At 44.3% G+C, this 14,061-nt stretch overlaps 1 protein-coding gene across 3 annotated transcripts in view; it reads right to left on the bottom strand.

The window, feature by feature from the left end:
* Window positions 1-9,420: 9,420 nt before the first annotated feature.
* Window positions 9,421-14,061, bottom strand: part of ZNF217 (zinc finger protein 217) — a 35,079-nt gene continuing 30,438 nt past the window's right edge. For all 3 annotated transcript variants that reach the window (XM_049100285.1, XM_049100286.1, XM_049100284.1), the window contains 2 exons: window positions 13,851-13,973; window positions 9,421-11,614 (listed from right to left, as the gene is read on the bottom strand). In XM_049100285.1, the coding sequence (XP_048956242.1) occupies window positions 13,864-13,973 (110 nt within the window). In that variant the 3' untranslated portion in view covers window positions 9,421-11,614; window positions 13,851-13,863. The remainder of the gene's footprint in view (window positions 11,615-13,850; window positions 13,974-14,061) is intronic.

Raw genomic sequence — 14,061 nt, forward strand, 5'->3', positions numbered from 1 at the left:
CATGGGAGTCAGACGCACCGACAGATGGGGTCTTCCAGAAAAGGAAATCAAGTTCAACGTGGCGTGTTGGGCAGCCTGTCAAGCGTCTCTGATGAGTGAATGTTCAACCTCATTTGGGGGTAACATCAGGGATTCAGTGACCTTGTCCCAACATGGCCAGACACCTGGCTAGCTGCTGGGGATACGGCACTGAGGAAGTCCAATCAGGTTAATCCTCTGCTCAGACCCACTCCCATGGAGTGGCTCCTGTCATGCTCAGAGCAAGAACCAAAACCCTTCCAGCAGGCCAACAAGACTCCATCCCCTTTCCTCTCCTCAGCTACCGGGCCAGCCAACCTCCTGCACCTCCTCACTGTCCTTGAGTAATGCAGGGCCTTTGCACATGCTGTTTCCTTTGCCTGCAATTTTTCTCTCCATATAACTGCATGGCTCACACCCTCTCCTCCTTCAAGTCTTTGTCTAAATCTCATGTCCTGGTTGAGGACTTTTCCGCTGTCCTATTTGAAGTTGCACCCCATCCCTAACCTGAGTCCTGACCCCTCCTTACCAGTTAGTTTTCTGGTAGATCTTATAAGCTCTGACATACTATATAATATACTTATTTATTACTCCATGAGGCCAAGGAGTTTTGTCTTTTCACATGATAGGTCCTCAATAAAAAAATGAGGAGTGCATGAACGAGCCTGACCTGCCCTCACGGACCTCCAAGTCTTGCAAGAGATAGGCTCTGACCAACCTCACAAACGGCTATTTCGATTTGTAATGGTGCAACAATAATCGTGCAACGGGGAGGAGGTGCGGGCTGCCCTGGATGCACCTGAGGCTCTGCAGGCAGCCACATCTTGGCCCCAATCCCCACCCCGCTCAATTGTCAGGATACTTGATTTGAACCTGGACCTATCTGTCTTATGTCCTCCCTGCAAGCCAGAGGCCAGAGGCACCTGTTCCGCCCCGGCTCTCTCTGAGAAGCCAGCATCTGAGGACACAGCGGAGAAGACAGTGAACACCAGATTTCCTTTCTTTAAAAAAAAAAAAAAAAATGTAAATTAAATTGCATTTTGAGCGTTACTGGAAATGAATACCAAAAGAGCAGTGCTGCCGTTTTGCTCCCGCATTAGAATCACTAAGCGAGGGGCTAAGCTGGGTAATGAACATAAAGGCTACCTCGTGGAATGTGGGACTATAAAAATTTTAGATATTTCAATAAAACCACATTAATAGGGTCTCATATTTCCTGCAGGATTTAAAAGCACACAAATACTCCGTCTTTGAAAAATTGTCCCAAACAGTTGAACGTCAAAGCCGGTGGGACCCCTAAATGAAGTTTGTTTCCAACAGGCGCCACCTGGTGTCGCAGCTTATTGAACGCTTTCGGGTGTGAAATGTCTGAGGTCATCAGGTCAGTTCTTTCTGCGGAGAAAAATAATCTTGAATCATTCAAAAGATTCCATGACTGCCTGTCTTTAAGGACGCACTTCTCACATGCCATTTGGCAGAAGGATATTGGGCTCACCCCCTTCGTCCTAACCGGAGGCCAGTTTGGTTCCAAATATACTCGAATCCAAGTGACTGCTTGGACAAGTCACAGAAAGATCGGCCTTTTACAAAACCCACGTATACACTAGTCACCTGCTCGTGTACATGTTAGAAGCACGGACATAGCTCGACCTCTTCATCAGCCATGGGCAACTGAACTTGGTTGGTTGGGGCCTCAGTTTTCCTTATCTGTCAAATGGTGAGGATAAATTGCCACCTTAGATGATGCGCGTGAAATCCCTTAGTGCTGCCTCTGGCACATAGTAAATGCTCAATGCCTGATACTTATATATTAAATCAAGGGGTGGGGGGAGATGGAGCAATTTTCAAAGGGCTATCAAATAATCCCATTTCTAGTAACAGTAATAAGTAACAGCATTGGCATAGACAAACATCAGAACACATAAATTCCAGGACGCCTGGGTGGCTCAGTGGTTGAGTGTCTGCCTTTGGCTCAGGGCGTGATCCTGGAGTCCCAGGATCGAGTCCCACACTGGGCTCCCTGCGAGGAGCCTGCTTCTCCCTCTGCCTGTGTCTCTGCCTCTCTCTGTGTGTCTCTCATGAATAAATAAATTAAATATTTTTTAAAAAGGAAAACATAAATTCTGGATTATTAGAGGTGTCCCTCTCTAGAGGAGGGAGTTTCACTTTCTTTACCATAGACTTACCTGAGGCTTGCTTTTTTAGAAAGACATAGTATGCTTATAATTTTAAAATTAGGAGGTTTTTGGTATTGTGGTAAAATATGCAGAACATAAATTTACCACGTTAACCATTTATTTTTAAGTGTGTAATTCAGTGGCGTTTAGTACATTCACACTGTTACGCAGCCATCACCACCCTCCACCTCCAGAACTTTCTTATCTTCCCAAACTGAAACTCTGTTCCCATTAAACCCTCCAACCTCCTCCCCCAGCACCTTGCCCCAGTCTACTTTCTGTCTCTGTGGATTGGACTATTCTGGGAACCTCCCAGAGATGGAATCATCTACTACCTGTCCCTTTGTGCAAAATGTGGGTTTTTAATGTAAAAAAAATGGAAGTGCTAAAGCACTATCTCTGTCCTGTATAAAGCCCTCAACCACTGTACTATTCCGGAAGCTCTAACAGAATAGATCATGGACCTCTGAGGGCCCCAAGCCCCCTCCAGGGGTACAAAGGGTCAAAAAGACCTAATATACAATGAAGTTACTTACTTTCCACAGGCCACGTGATGTGTGATGTCACCCAAGACCGAACAAACGGCAGAGATGAGCATCCCTTTCTCTTTTCTTAAGACACTAAAGACAGTTACAGGGAAGCCTGGGTGGCTCAGCATGATCTCGGGGTCCTGGGATCAAATCCTGCATTGGGCTCCCCACAGGGAGCCTGCTTCTCCCTCTGCCTGTGTCTCTGCCTCTCTCTCTGTGTTGCTCATGAATAAACAAACAAAAGCTTTTTTTTTTAATAAGTAAATAAAAATAAAGACAGTTACAAAACAGTGAAAACACTGCCAGTCTTCTCATCCAATTTCTTTTGGTTGGGGAATTTTGTTATTTACAATGAAAAAAAAAAGTAGGTATTCATATTCATATCAACATATAAAAAATTATTTTTCTTTTTGAACTAATAAATGTTGATTGTTTTAAACCGAACGATGATAAATATCAATAAGCATGACCCACATAAGCAAGAATTTTTGAAGACCCTGAATGATTAATCAATCGTTAAGAGTGTGAAACGATTCTGAAGCCAGAAGTATTAAGAATGGCCACATTATGGTAACCTTTCCAATGATGAATGGTGCTTGCGTTGGCGTGGACCGCCAGGCGTTTTTCTCTGTGTAGATGACCTGTCAGCGTGTAAACGTCTCACATGTGAGTCACACTTGTCTCCGGGCACCACATCCAGTCTCCTATAATCCAATTATCTCCTCTGCCCATCCTCACCCCTCTACCCACACATGCCCAGAAAACCATTCAAACACTCCAGACTAAAACTCTCTTGATCCTAACTACCTCTTCTTCTTCAAAATACCTGCCCCACCCACATAGCAGCCTGTGAAACTCCTTTCACTTGGTACAAGGATACATAAGGGACAATAAACTAACAGGAGTTGAGCGTGCATTACGTTCATTGCCACGGGTAGATGCATGCTTATAAGCAGTGACTCAGTGGATAATCTCATAGGTAGGAGGTTGTTGAGATAATTCTACGAGACCATCTTTCTGTCATTAAGAATTGCTGAGCTGGAATAAATTATGTATATTTGCCCATCCACCCATCCATCCTTCCATCCATCCATCCGACCAACAGATATTGAGGAAGAGCCACACTCTGGACTACGCCCACAGGAAACACCAATAAAATAAATTCCTTCCTCCGGGGAGGCCCCCTTCAGGTGGGCAAGACCAGCAAACAAGGACACACTATAATGGCAGGTGGTACTGAGTTTCATAAGAAAAAAATTACAGCAGATACAGACGTAGGGAGGCTGGAAAGGCCCTGGGGCAGGTGAAGTATGAGCACCGGGGTGAAGTCGGGGCCGGGGGCAGACTACCTGGGATACAGTGTGACCAGGCCTCGAGACAGCACGGGTACCACTGCAGCAGCAAGAGGAAGGTGCCCAGAAGTTTCCAGAAGGAGGACCAAGGCCTCTGTCGCTGCCACAGTAAACGAAGGAACAAGAGGAGAGGCCAGGGCTCAGGGCCATGGCAAGAAAGCGACAGGAAGTCTGTGGAGGATTTGAACAAGGACGGGGGTAAAACTCTCTCATTTTTGGAGTTCCAACAGGCATGTGGAGGAGATTCAGCCGAAGGACTGAAAGTTAAACAGGGAAGAAGGGAGACAGGAAGCTGCCCTCCGGGTGAAGAGTGGCTTGGCCCGGGGGACAGCAGCGGAGGTGACAGGAGGCGGCTGGGTGCCCAGAGGCTTTGCAGGAACGGAGGTCCCGGGTTTGTTCTTTGCTGGGATGAGGAAATGAGAAAGTCTCCCCGACGGCTGAAGAGTCTGGCTCCTTCAGAGGAGCGGGGAGGGCAGAGGCTGTGGCGGGTGCTTTAATGGGGCGCGGGCCAATGCCAGAGGCATCCAGGTGCACAGGTGCGTGGCACAGATGTTTGTGCACGGCACAGGTGTCGGTGCGCAGCACAGGTGTCGGTGCACGGCACAGGTGTGGGCGATCTGTGGCACAGGTGTGGGCGATGTGTGACACAGGTGTCGGTGCACGACACAGGTGTTTGTACGCACAGGTGTTGGTGCACAGCACAGGTGTGGGCGATGCGTGGCACAGGTGAAGGTGCACGGCACAGGTGTGGGCGATGCGTGGCACAGGTGTCGGTGCACGGCACAGCTGGGCTCTCGGGCAGGGCTGGAGGCAGTCCTGACATGGGACAAAGGTGCCCGGAGCTCTGAACCCGAGGGCCCTGACGTGTGTGGGAGGCATGGAGGGAAAGGACCCATCTGCTCCTACAATCCCTACCCGCAGCTGCTGGGAGGTGAAAGGGAAAAATCCCCGGGGGCTGAGGGTGGCAATTAGTCCACCGACAAACTGGGAGGATGCCTGTCGGGCCCTTAACTCAAGGACATTTTAATTACGACTATGATGAGATTACAGTTGCCAGTTTGAAGCTATTTTAGGTCACTTAGAATTCCAAATCGAAAGTCCAGGGAGGCGTAGGTAATTTCTCACCCTGGTGTAAGAATCACTTGGTGTGCCTGTTAGACACGCAGGCTCTCAGCCCTCCTGCAGCCCCACCGACCAGAATTGGGGGCGGTGGGGGGTGGCAGTGGGGCTGGGAAATGTGATTCTGAGGGGTACAGCCTGCAACAGCCATAGAAATTCAGGCATTTGATGTGTGCGCAAAAGTGATGAGGAAACCTCACTAGGTGAATAGGGGTGAAGGGCAGTAAGGAAAAAAAAGTGATCTTTTTTTTCTTCTTTGATATGACTTTTTACAGACTCAGGGGTTGGGAATCTTGTCACCCTGCTTCTCTGGCCCATTTTATCCATCGTCGTCCTAAAACATAAATCTGATACCACCATCTGCCCAAATACGGTCAAAGTGCTCTGGCAGGTGCGCTCGGGCCAAGGCCCCGAATCCTTGAGATTTAAAACATCCAAGTCTGGCCTGAACTCCAAATTTGTCCCGGGAGCCATGGTTCTTCACTGGGGACATTTTGCATCCTAGGGACATTTTGGATTGCCTGAAAGCGGTTGGGGTTAGTACGAGGGGAGGGGTGCCCCTGGCATCCAGTGGGTGGAGGCCAGGGAAGTTGCTGAACCTCCTCTGCTGCACGGAATAGCCCCCGCAACAAGAAGGATCTGGTCCCCAAATGTTGATTTAAGACCTCAGGTCTGTAGCCACGCGGGTGTCCATTCAAGTCTGTAAACTCCAAGGGCTCTTCCGTTGTTAAAGCACTTTACTAGGCACGAGGCCGCGGGGACGCGATTGCACCATCACGCGCATTATGAAGGGCCGTGGCCTTTCTCCTGTCCTCGCCACTCAGCATCTTCTGTTCACTGCTGGTTTCCTCCCACTATTACACCCTGTCCTAACGGGGTCTGTTTACCAGTTTTCAGCCCATCTTTGGCACTAACACGGAAAACGTTGGCTCCTGGGACACAAATCCCCAGCACCCAGTATGAGCTCCTCATCCTCATCAACAAAGGCCAAAGGCGTGCTGGGGCAGCCGCGGGGGTGGGGGTGGGGGGTGGGGGGGTGGGGGCAGGCTCTGCGGTTTAGCGTCTCCTTCAACCCTGGGGACCCGGGATCGAATCCCACATTAGGCTCCCTGCATGGGGCCTGCTTTTCCCTCTGCTTGTGTCTCTGTGTCTCTGTGTGTCTCTCATGAATAAACAAAATCTTAAAAAAAAAAACAAAAGGTGTGCTGAAGGAAAAGAAACAGGCAGGGAGAGGCCACCAACTTTCACCTCTCCAGATTTGATTCTTTTTCCTTCGAATCATTTGGTTTTCAGGAGAAAAGTGGGCTCGCTTTCTTAAGAAAAAATTCAATAAAACAGCTCCCATCAGCCTGCACTAGTGTGGATTACATGCTCCTTTTTATATACGGGCATACAAACACCAGCTTGTGCACGTATCTTACAGACAGAAACAATGCAAGGATACATCAAAACCTATTTTGGGGGGATGCCTGGGTGGCTCAGCGGTTGAGTGTCTGCCTCTGGCTCAGGTCGTGATCCTGGATTCCTGGGATCGAGTCCCATTGAGTCCTGAGTCCCATTGAGTCCCGAATCATCCTCCCCGCAGGGAGCCTGCTTCTCCCTCTGCCTGTGTCTCTGCCTCTCTCTGCGCCTCTCATCAATAAATAAAATCTTAAAAAAAAAAAAACTTTTACATAACACAATTATATTAAGGGAGGAAAAAAGGCAAAGCAGTATTTAAAAATGGAAAACAATGAACCTAATGGGATCTGGAGTTGTTGGCGAACGTACAGATAAGGAATTTCAGGCTTCTAACCCATGCTGTATCCTTGAGTGGAATTTATTCAGTAGAGAGTCTCCAGTAAGGACTGCTAGACACCCCCACTCCCAAAGTTTCCAATTCAGCAGGTCTAAGGTGTATTTCTGACAATGTGTAAAATTTCTAAGATGCCTTTGAAACATGCATTTCCCAGTGATGATGATTTTGCTAGTCCGGGGCCACAAGTTGAAAACCAGTTATTTAAAAAAAAAAAAGAAAGAAAGAAAACCAGTTATAAACAAGTGAAACTTAAAAGCACTTGAAATCTTCACTTAGAATGTTGGCATTGTGACTTACTTGCTACACGTAGTAGGATAAATCAAGTTATGTTGGTATCAGAAAGCCAAGTTTTCAGAAAATCAAATATAAGATCAAAGAAATAACCTTATTTTAAATTAGTTAGAAACTGAGTGCCCTGAGTTAGGGCACTCAGGTGGCTCAGCAGTAGAGCGTCTGCCTCTGGCTCAGGGCGTGATCCTGGGGTCCCGGGATCGAGTCCCACATCAGGCACCCCACAGGGAGCCTGCTTCTCCCTCTGCCTATGTCTCTGCCTCAGTCTCTCATGAATAAATAAAATCTTAAAAAAAACAAAAAACAAAAAAAAACAGTAATATAGAAGTGCCTGGCTGGTTCAGTCAATGGAGCATGTGACTCTTGAGGTCAGGGTTAGGTTCAAGCCCCCACGTTAGGCATGGATTACTTAAAAATGTTAAAATAAACCAGAGGCACCTGGGTGGCCCAGTCGGTTAAGAGTCTGCCTTTGGTTCAGGTCATGATCTCAGGGTCCTGGGATGGAGCCCCAAGTCAGGATCACCACTCAGGGGAGAGTCTGCTTCTCTGTCTCCTCTCTGCTCTTCCCCAGCTCATACTCTCAAATAAATAAAATCTTTAAAAACAAAACCCCATAGCAATAGAATTCATTGAAGTCCCCCCCCCCCCCTTAAAAAAGGTGTATATATCCTCATTCTCTAGGTTAAGAAGTCCTGGGGGTTGAAGCAATCCAGGAGTAATGAGCATCCTTATCGCCAAATCACCATTTCTAATTATCATTTCCCACAAAAGGAGCCCAGGATCTTCTGAGAAGTTAACTCTCCAGGTCTTGGTCAGGAAATGGTCAAGATGAGCTCAGAAGCTAAGAAGCCTTCAGGCTGTTGTTCAAAACACACTAAGCCAACTTAAAGGAGCCCCTGTTGGCCAGACAGGAGACTCTGAGCATCAGAGTGATGCCTGCAATTGCTTAAAACTCATGGAATGTATACGCAGTTCCTCAGAAAAAATTCAGAAGTTCATACATTCACCAGTCACGTCTAGGACCAGACTTTATTCTCAAAGCTGATTAATCAAGGGGCAGAATCAAGTTTTATCGTTCAAGCTGTATTTCAGGGTAATCGAATCACAAGTGAGGTCTTCTGTCCAATAATAATAATGCAGAAGAAATTATGGAATTTTTAAATCACCCTTTGCAATATTCTTAATGTTTATCCAGTGGCTGCTAAAACCCAGAGGAGAAAAGTTGATGGAGAACTTTATTACGGCTGGATAGTCTGACATCTGAACCCATGATCAAATTTAACATGCATACAGTTGGAAAACCAAACTATGTGTCCAGAGGGGATGTGATTGGGAGCATATAGATTCCTCCTCTCCAAAACTGAGCTCAAATCTACTTTAAACCTCTCGATTGAATTTATCAGTTCAAAGGACATCAGAGAGACTGGAGAAAGTTAGATGAAGCCACAAATACACAATAAACCCATCGAATGTGTGAATTTCTACAGGACCAAAGACCCACCCTCTTCAATAAATAAAATGTTGTAAGGTTGTAAGGTGTGTGTGGAAAGGGTAAGTAGATTAAAATACTTAAAAAACCAATCTAGGGGCTCCTGGGTGGCCCAGTCGGTTAAGTGTCCGTGTCTTGGTTTCAGCTCAGGTCCTGATCTCAGGGTCCTCGGATTGAGCCCTGAGTCAGGTTCTGTGCTCAGTATGGAGTCTGCTTAAAATTCTCTCTCCCTCTGCTCTTTCTAAAATAAATCAATCTTAAATTTAAAAAAATTTTTAAAAAAAGGATCTTCTAAAACCAATTTAAGGGCATCTTGTTTAGGTCCTGAGGAGAAGCCACCTCTGAGACAACCAGGGAACATTGTCATGGAGGTTGGTTATAAGGAATCATTGTCCATTTAGCTGTGTGTGATCATGAAAGCTCTTATCCATTAGGGATACATACTGAAGTGTAAAATGAAACTGTATCACGTCTGAGATTTGCTTTAAAATACTCAGGGGAGAAGAGTTGAAGTGATGCAAAATACTGCTGGGGAGCACAAGGATTCATTACACTAACCTTTAAGTAGGCTTAAAATTGTACTTATAAAAAGTCAAATAAAACAAAACCAGAAACCAGGGACACAATAAAGACCAAAACCCAAGACTGCAAAACACCAAATCTATATTTACATCCACATATAATAACATAACTTTAAGCTGAAATATATCATAAATAAAACAAGTAATGTCTACTGTTTGACAAGTATCAACAATTAAAATAAATCAAACTGGAATGAAATAAATACATAAACAAAAATCCAATGGATTGTACCTCTATTATATGTACTGTTGTCTCAAAAGGAAAAAAAACATACAAAACCAGTAGTATCCCAATAGTTAATACTGATGGACCAAAAACAAAAACAAACAAAAATTTTGGAGTACAAGGGCTGTGAAAAAAAAAAATGGACATTTTTATGCATTCAGAAATTCAGAAATGTGGTTAAGAAAGGAGAAATCTGAAAGCCCCCAAAATTTCAGTATGACATGAATTGACTTGTTTTCAGATAGATTTGGTGATTTTTTTTAAATACAGGTTTAAATTTCAGCCCTCTATTATCTCGTATCCCCTTTTAAGATTTACATTTATAGTCACAGCAAGCTTTCTGCAACACTCATTGGATTAGGCAAAGATCAAGTCAATCATCTTGCAAATGTGTTAATCTTCAAAAATAGGCTATAAAAGTGCAAAACTATGAAAACAAAAATCTAGATTATGTACATATGGCTCAGCTTGTGAACAGGAAAAAAGGTAAATAGTGTACACTTTCCTGATACAAAGCACTTCATTGCAATGACAGCAGACTGATCTCTAATCAGGTCTCCCTTTAACGTGGGAGTTTAAGACTTCTCTGTCAAGTATGCTTCATGTTACATAATGAAAACAAAAACAAGAACAAAGAAATAAATCAGGATTCTTTTAGGACTTCACTCTTGCTCTAACGCAAAAGGACAGGGCAAGAAAACTTAACAGTGCAAATTTATTTTTGAAAACGGTTTTCTTAATAAAATATTTTGTGGTTGCTAAACCAATGTACTGCTGAATAAACTCAGCCGCGGACAGCGTATTAAGGGAACAAAAGTTTAAAACACCTAGCAAGCCAGCTGGTGGCTAACCTCTCTTTAAAAACCCAAACTACACATGCACTGAGAAAAACGTTGCTGCTCCAAACAACCAAAAACGGGAAGACAACGGAGGTCAAGAAACAGATCACATCTTCCCCATTACCAGAAGGCTCAGCCGGCAGTTCCTTATTCAGAATCAACGTGTCTATCATTAACTCGAATATGTCCACAGTTAACCCAAATGCCGGGCACACCAAGACTCCTAGATACAAACCTAAAATTTACCCGAAAACTTTCATGTCCTTTAAAATTGCTTCCAATATGTGTAATTCACATGTATAATTTAACGTTTATGTTTTTTTTTTACATACTAATTTAAGGAAAAGCCAAGAAAACCTGAATTTTCCAACAAAAATGATTAATGTGATAAAAAATAACTTTTAGGAACTCCACATACAATTTGGTATGTTTACTGCGTATGTGGCTGCTCTGCGGAGGACATGCTTCTCTGTAAACACACACACTTAAAAACCCCACAAATCACACCACTTTTTCAGAAAAGGATCGTGGATCTGGACTCTCCCTCTGTTGACAAAATGAAAATTACAATAAAAGGGCACCGAATTCAAAATGACTGACCACAGTATATGCAGCACATATTCATAGAGGGTCAATACTTGTGTTAACAATTTTGTTAAGACAATAGACTGGGGAAGATTTAACATAATACAAATCATTGAGAATTTTTTTTAAAAACATACATTTTCAACGAAAGAGTACAAATAGGAACTGCTCAAAGTGATGAGCTACATTAGAGAAAAGAGTATGCACAGTATTTGAACAAGCAGGTTTAGAACTTACATATGTACATATTACCTGAGGTGCAAGCGTCATATACTTTCTCCCCACCCACCCCCCAACCCAGATGGTTTCTTTCCAGCAGCGCTCAAGTATGCAAAAGACTCCTCTTCTTATTTGGTCGATTCTAAAAAAAATATTATTCAGGGACAAAATAGAGATTTCCAGTCTCCATTTGTGTACAACCCAACTGTTCCAACTATAGTTTTTATTGCTATTTGGTACAAAAGTTAACAGAACAACTTTACAAAACCGTAGTGTTCCTGGCATGTTACACGCATGGTACGGTCACAGCTTATTTCACAGGCTCCCACCATCTGCTTTTGCCAAAGGATGGACGAACTCAATTTGTGGACAGTACACATCCATCAAGACCTGTGGAAACAAAGGTTCAAGAAGCGATTAAGATAAAACTGAATACGGCCCAGAAAATCTTTAATAGCAAAGTACAATCAACAGAAATAAGGAGATCTAGAAACACAGTGAGTTCCACGTAAGCTCAAATGTTGCAACAAAGGGGCGCCTGCCCTGCTCAGTGCATGGAGCATGTGACTCGATCTCTGGCTTGTGAGTTCAAGCCCCACAGCAGGTGTAGAGATTACTTAAAAATACAATCTTTACAAAAAAGTAATGTTGCAACGAAAATATCAGGACTCTGCATAATGCTGTGCCGCTTCAGAGATACTACTACATACTGAACAGTGATTTAATGAAGAGGATTTTACCAAGAATCAGAATTCATATAAGTTACACTAAGTCTGGCAAAAGCAACTGTCACCGATGAGAAACTGAAAGCTTATATAACATTTGTTCAGCCAACATCTAACAAGTTTTACCAGTGATATTCCCCGCAGTAGACTAGGCAATGAACACGAGTCTCCTCTCCACCCGAGCTAGCAGTGAAGGTGGACACACAGGTGGGGGCCAGTGGGGAGGAATGGAAGGGAACCACTTGTAGGGGGAGCATAATGGTGCAGGGGGCCAGCCCTAGCCTACAGAAAGAGGCTAGGGCTGGACCAACAGGACAGTTAGCATTTACTATTAAAGACCTGCTGTGCCATATGGCACAAGAAATCTGTTACAAATTATCTGTTCCCATAAATTTTCGTTTTTGTTTTAATGGAGAGTGGACTTAACCCCGTTCCTGTCCAACACTTTACTCTCATTCTACTTTCACTACCTGAGGGGAAAAAAGGAGCGTAGGCCTGCGTAAGGCTAATAGGTCCGTCCCTACCTGTCCCACTGGAAACAAGACAGAGAACTCGCACCCTAGACTGGGAGTATAAACGGTGGTCACATGACAGGACAAGGATTTCCATGAGAACTCAAACTGTCCATCAGCCCCCATCTCTTCATGCAATTCATTGGTAAATTAGGCCTAGAATAACTCTTCACCTGGACATCAGGCCCGCTGGCCAAACCTGGGATTAACTAAACTAATAATCACACAACTCTGACCATACTACTTGAGTCTTCTCGATATCTACAGTTATATACACTTGCCATGTGAGGCACAAAGTCAAAATGCACCTACTTGTCCCTGTCCCATTCCCCTCCCCCAACAGATAAGGATGCACAGAGGCTTTCAACAAAGATTAAACAGGAGAGTTGGGGGGTGCGGGGGAAGGGGCACAGGCTTTGGTTCATGCAGACCTAGGACAGAACCAAAAACAGAGTATACACTGGGCAAGTTCAATACTCCAAGTCTTGGTACCCTCCTCTGTAAAGTGTGCACAGGGCCTCCTAACCCAGAGGTCAGCAAACATTTTCTCCAAGGGGCCAGAGTGTAAATATTTTCAGCTTTGCAGGCCGTGTGCTCCCTGTCACAACTACCCAGAGCTCTGCTAATGTGGCACAGAAGCAGCCATCAACAATACATAAAGGAATGGACATGGCTGACAGCCAGTTAAAACTTTATAGACAGAAACAGGTGGAGGGCAGTTTGCTAATCCCTGGCCTGATGCCCCCTGCCGTGGAAAGGATTAAGTGAGGTCATGATTATAAAATACTTCAAGACTGAGCATAAAATAAATGCTTAGTAAATTCCAGTCTCTATTACTATTATTAATATAATCATCATCACTGATACAGACCCTGAGCACTCAAAGTTTTAAAACACTTCAAACCTGGGGTGCCTGGGTGGCTCAGTGGGTTAAGTGTCTGCTTTCAGCTCAGGTCACGATCTCAGGGTCCCAGGATCGAGCCCCACATCGGGCTCCCTGGTCAGCGGGGAGTCTGCTTCTCCCTCTCCTGCTGCCCCTACTCTTGCTGTCTCTCTCTCTCCCTCTCTCAAATAAATAAAATGTTTTAAAAAATAAAAAATTTTAAATAAAACACTTTAAAATTAAAATTAGGTGCACCTGGGTGGCACCATTAAGCATTCCAACTCCTGGATTTGGCTCAGGTCATATCTCAGGGCTCTGCCGAGAGTCTTTCTCCCTCTCCCTCTGCCCCTCCCCCCACTGCGCTCTCACTCTCCAAAATAATTAAACAAATCTTGAAAATAAATAAAATTAAAAGTAATTTTACTTTATATCCTACTGGATAAGCCAGATGGTTTGTTTTCAATCAGATAAAATCAATACATCATATATGCGTTCACCTTTCTTACCCGAAATAGTAAATCAAGTTTTTTTGTCATTTGGCCGATAATGTGCATTCCCAATAAAATTCTCATAGTTTCTCTTTTGTAGCATGCTGCTAGACAAGTGTTGATACGACACAGGCCTTTTTCCTGTTGGGGAAAAAAATGTGGAAAGGTCTTTAGAATTAAGTCCAACAACTGGGAAGATGTATATGGGTTGTCAGAGGTTCAATTTTCA

Source organism: Canis lupus, chromosome 24 (assembly GCF_003254725.2).
Source record: "Canis lupus dingo isolate Sandy chromosome 24, ASM325472v2, whole genome shotgun sequence".
In the NCBI taxonomy this organism is placed as follows: Eukaryota; Metazoa; Chordata; class Mammalia; order Carnivora; family Canidae; genus Canis; species Canis lupus.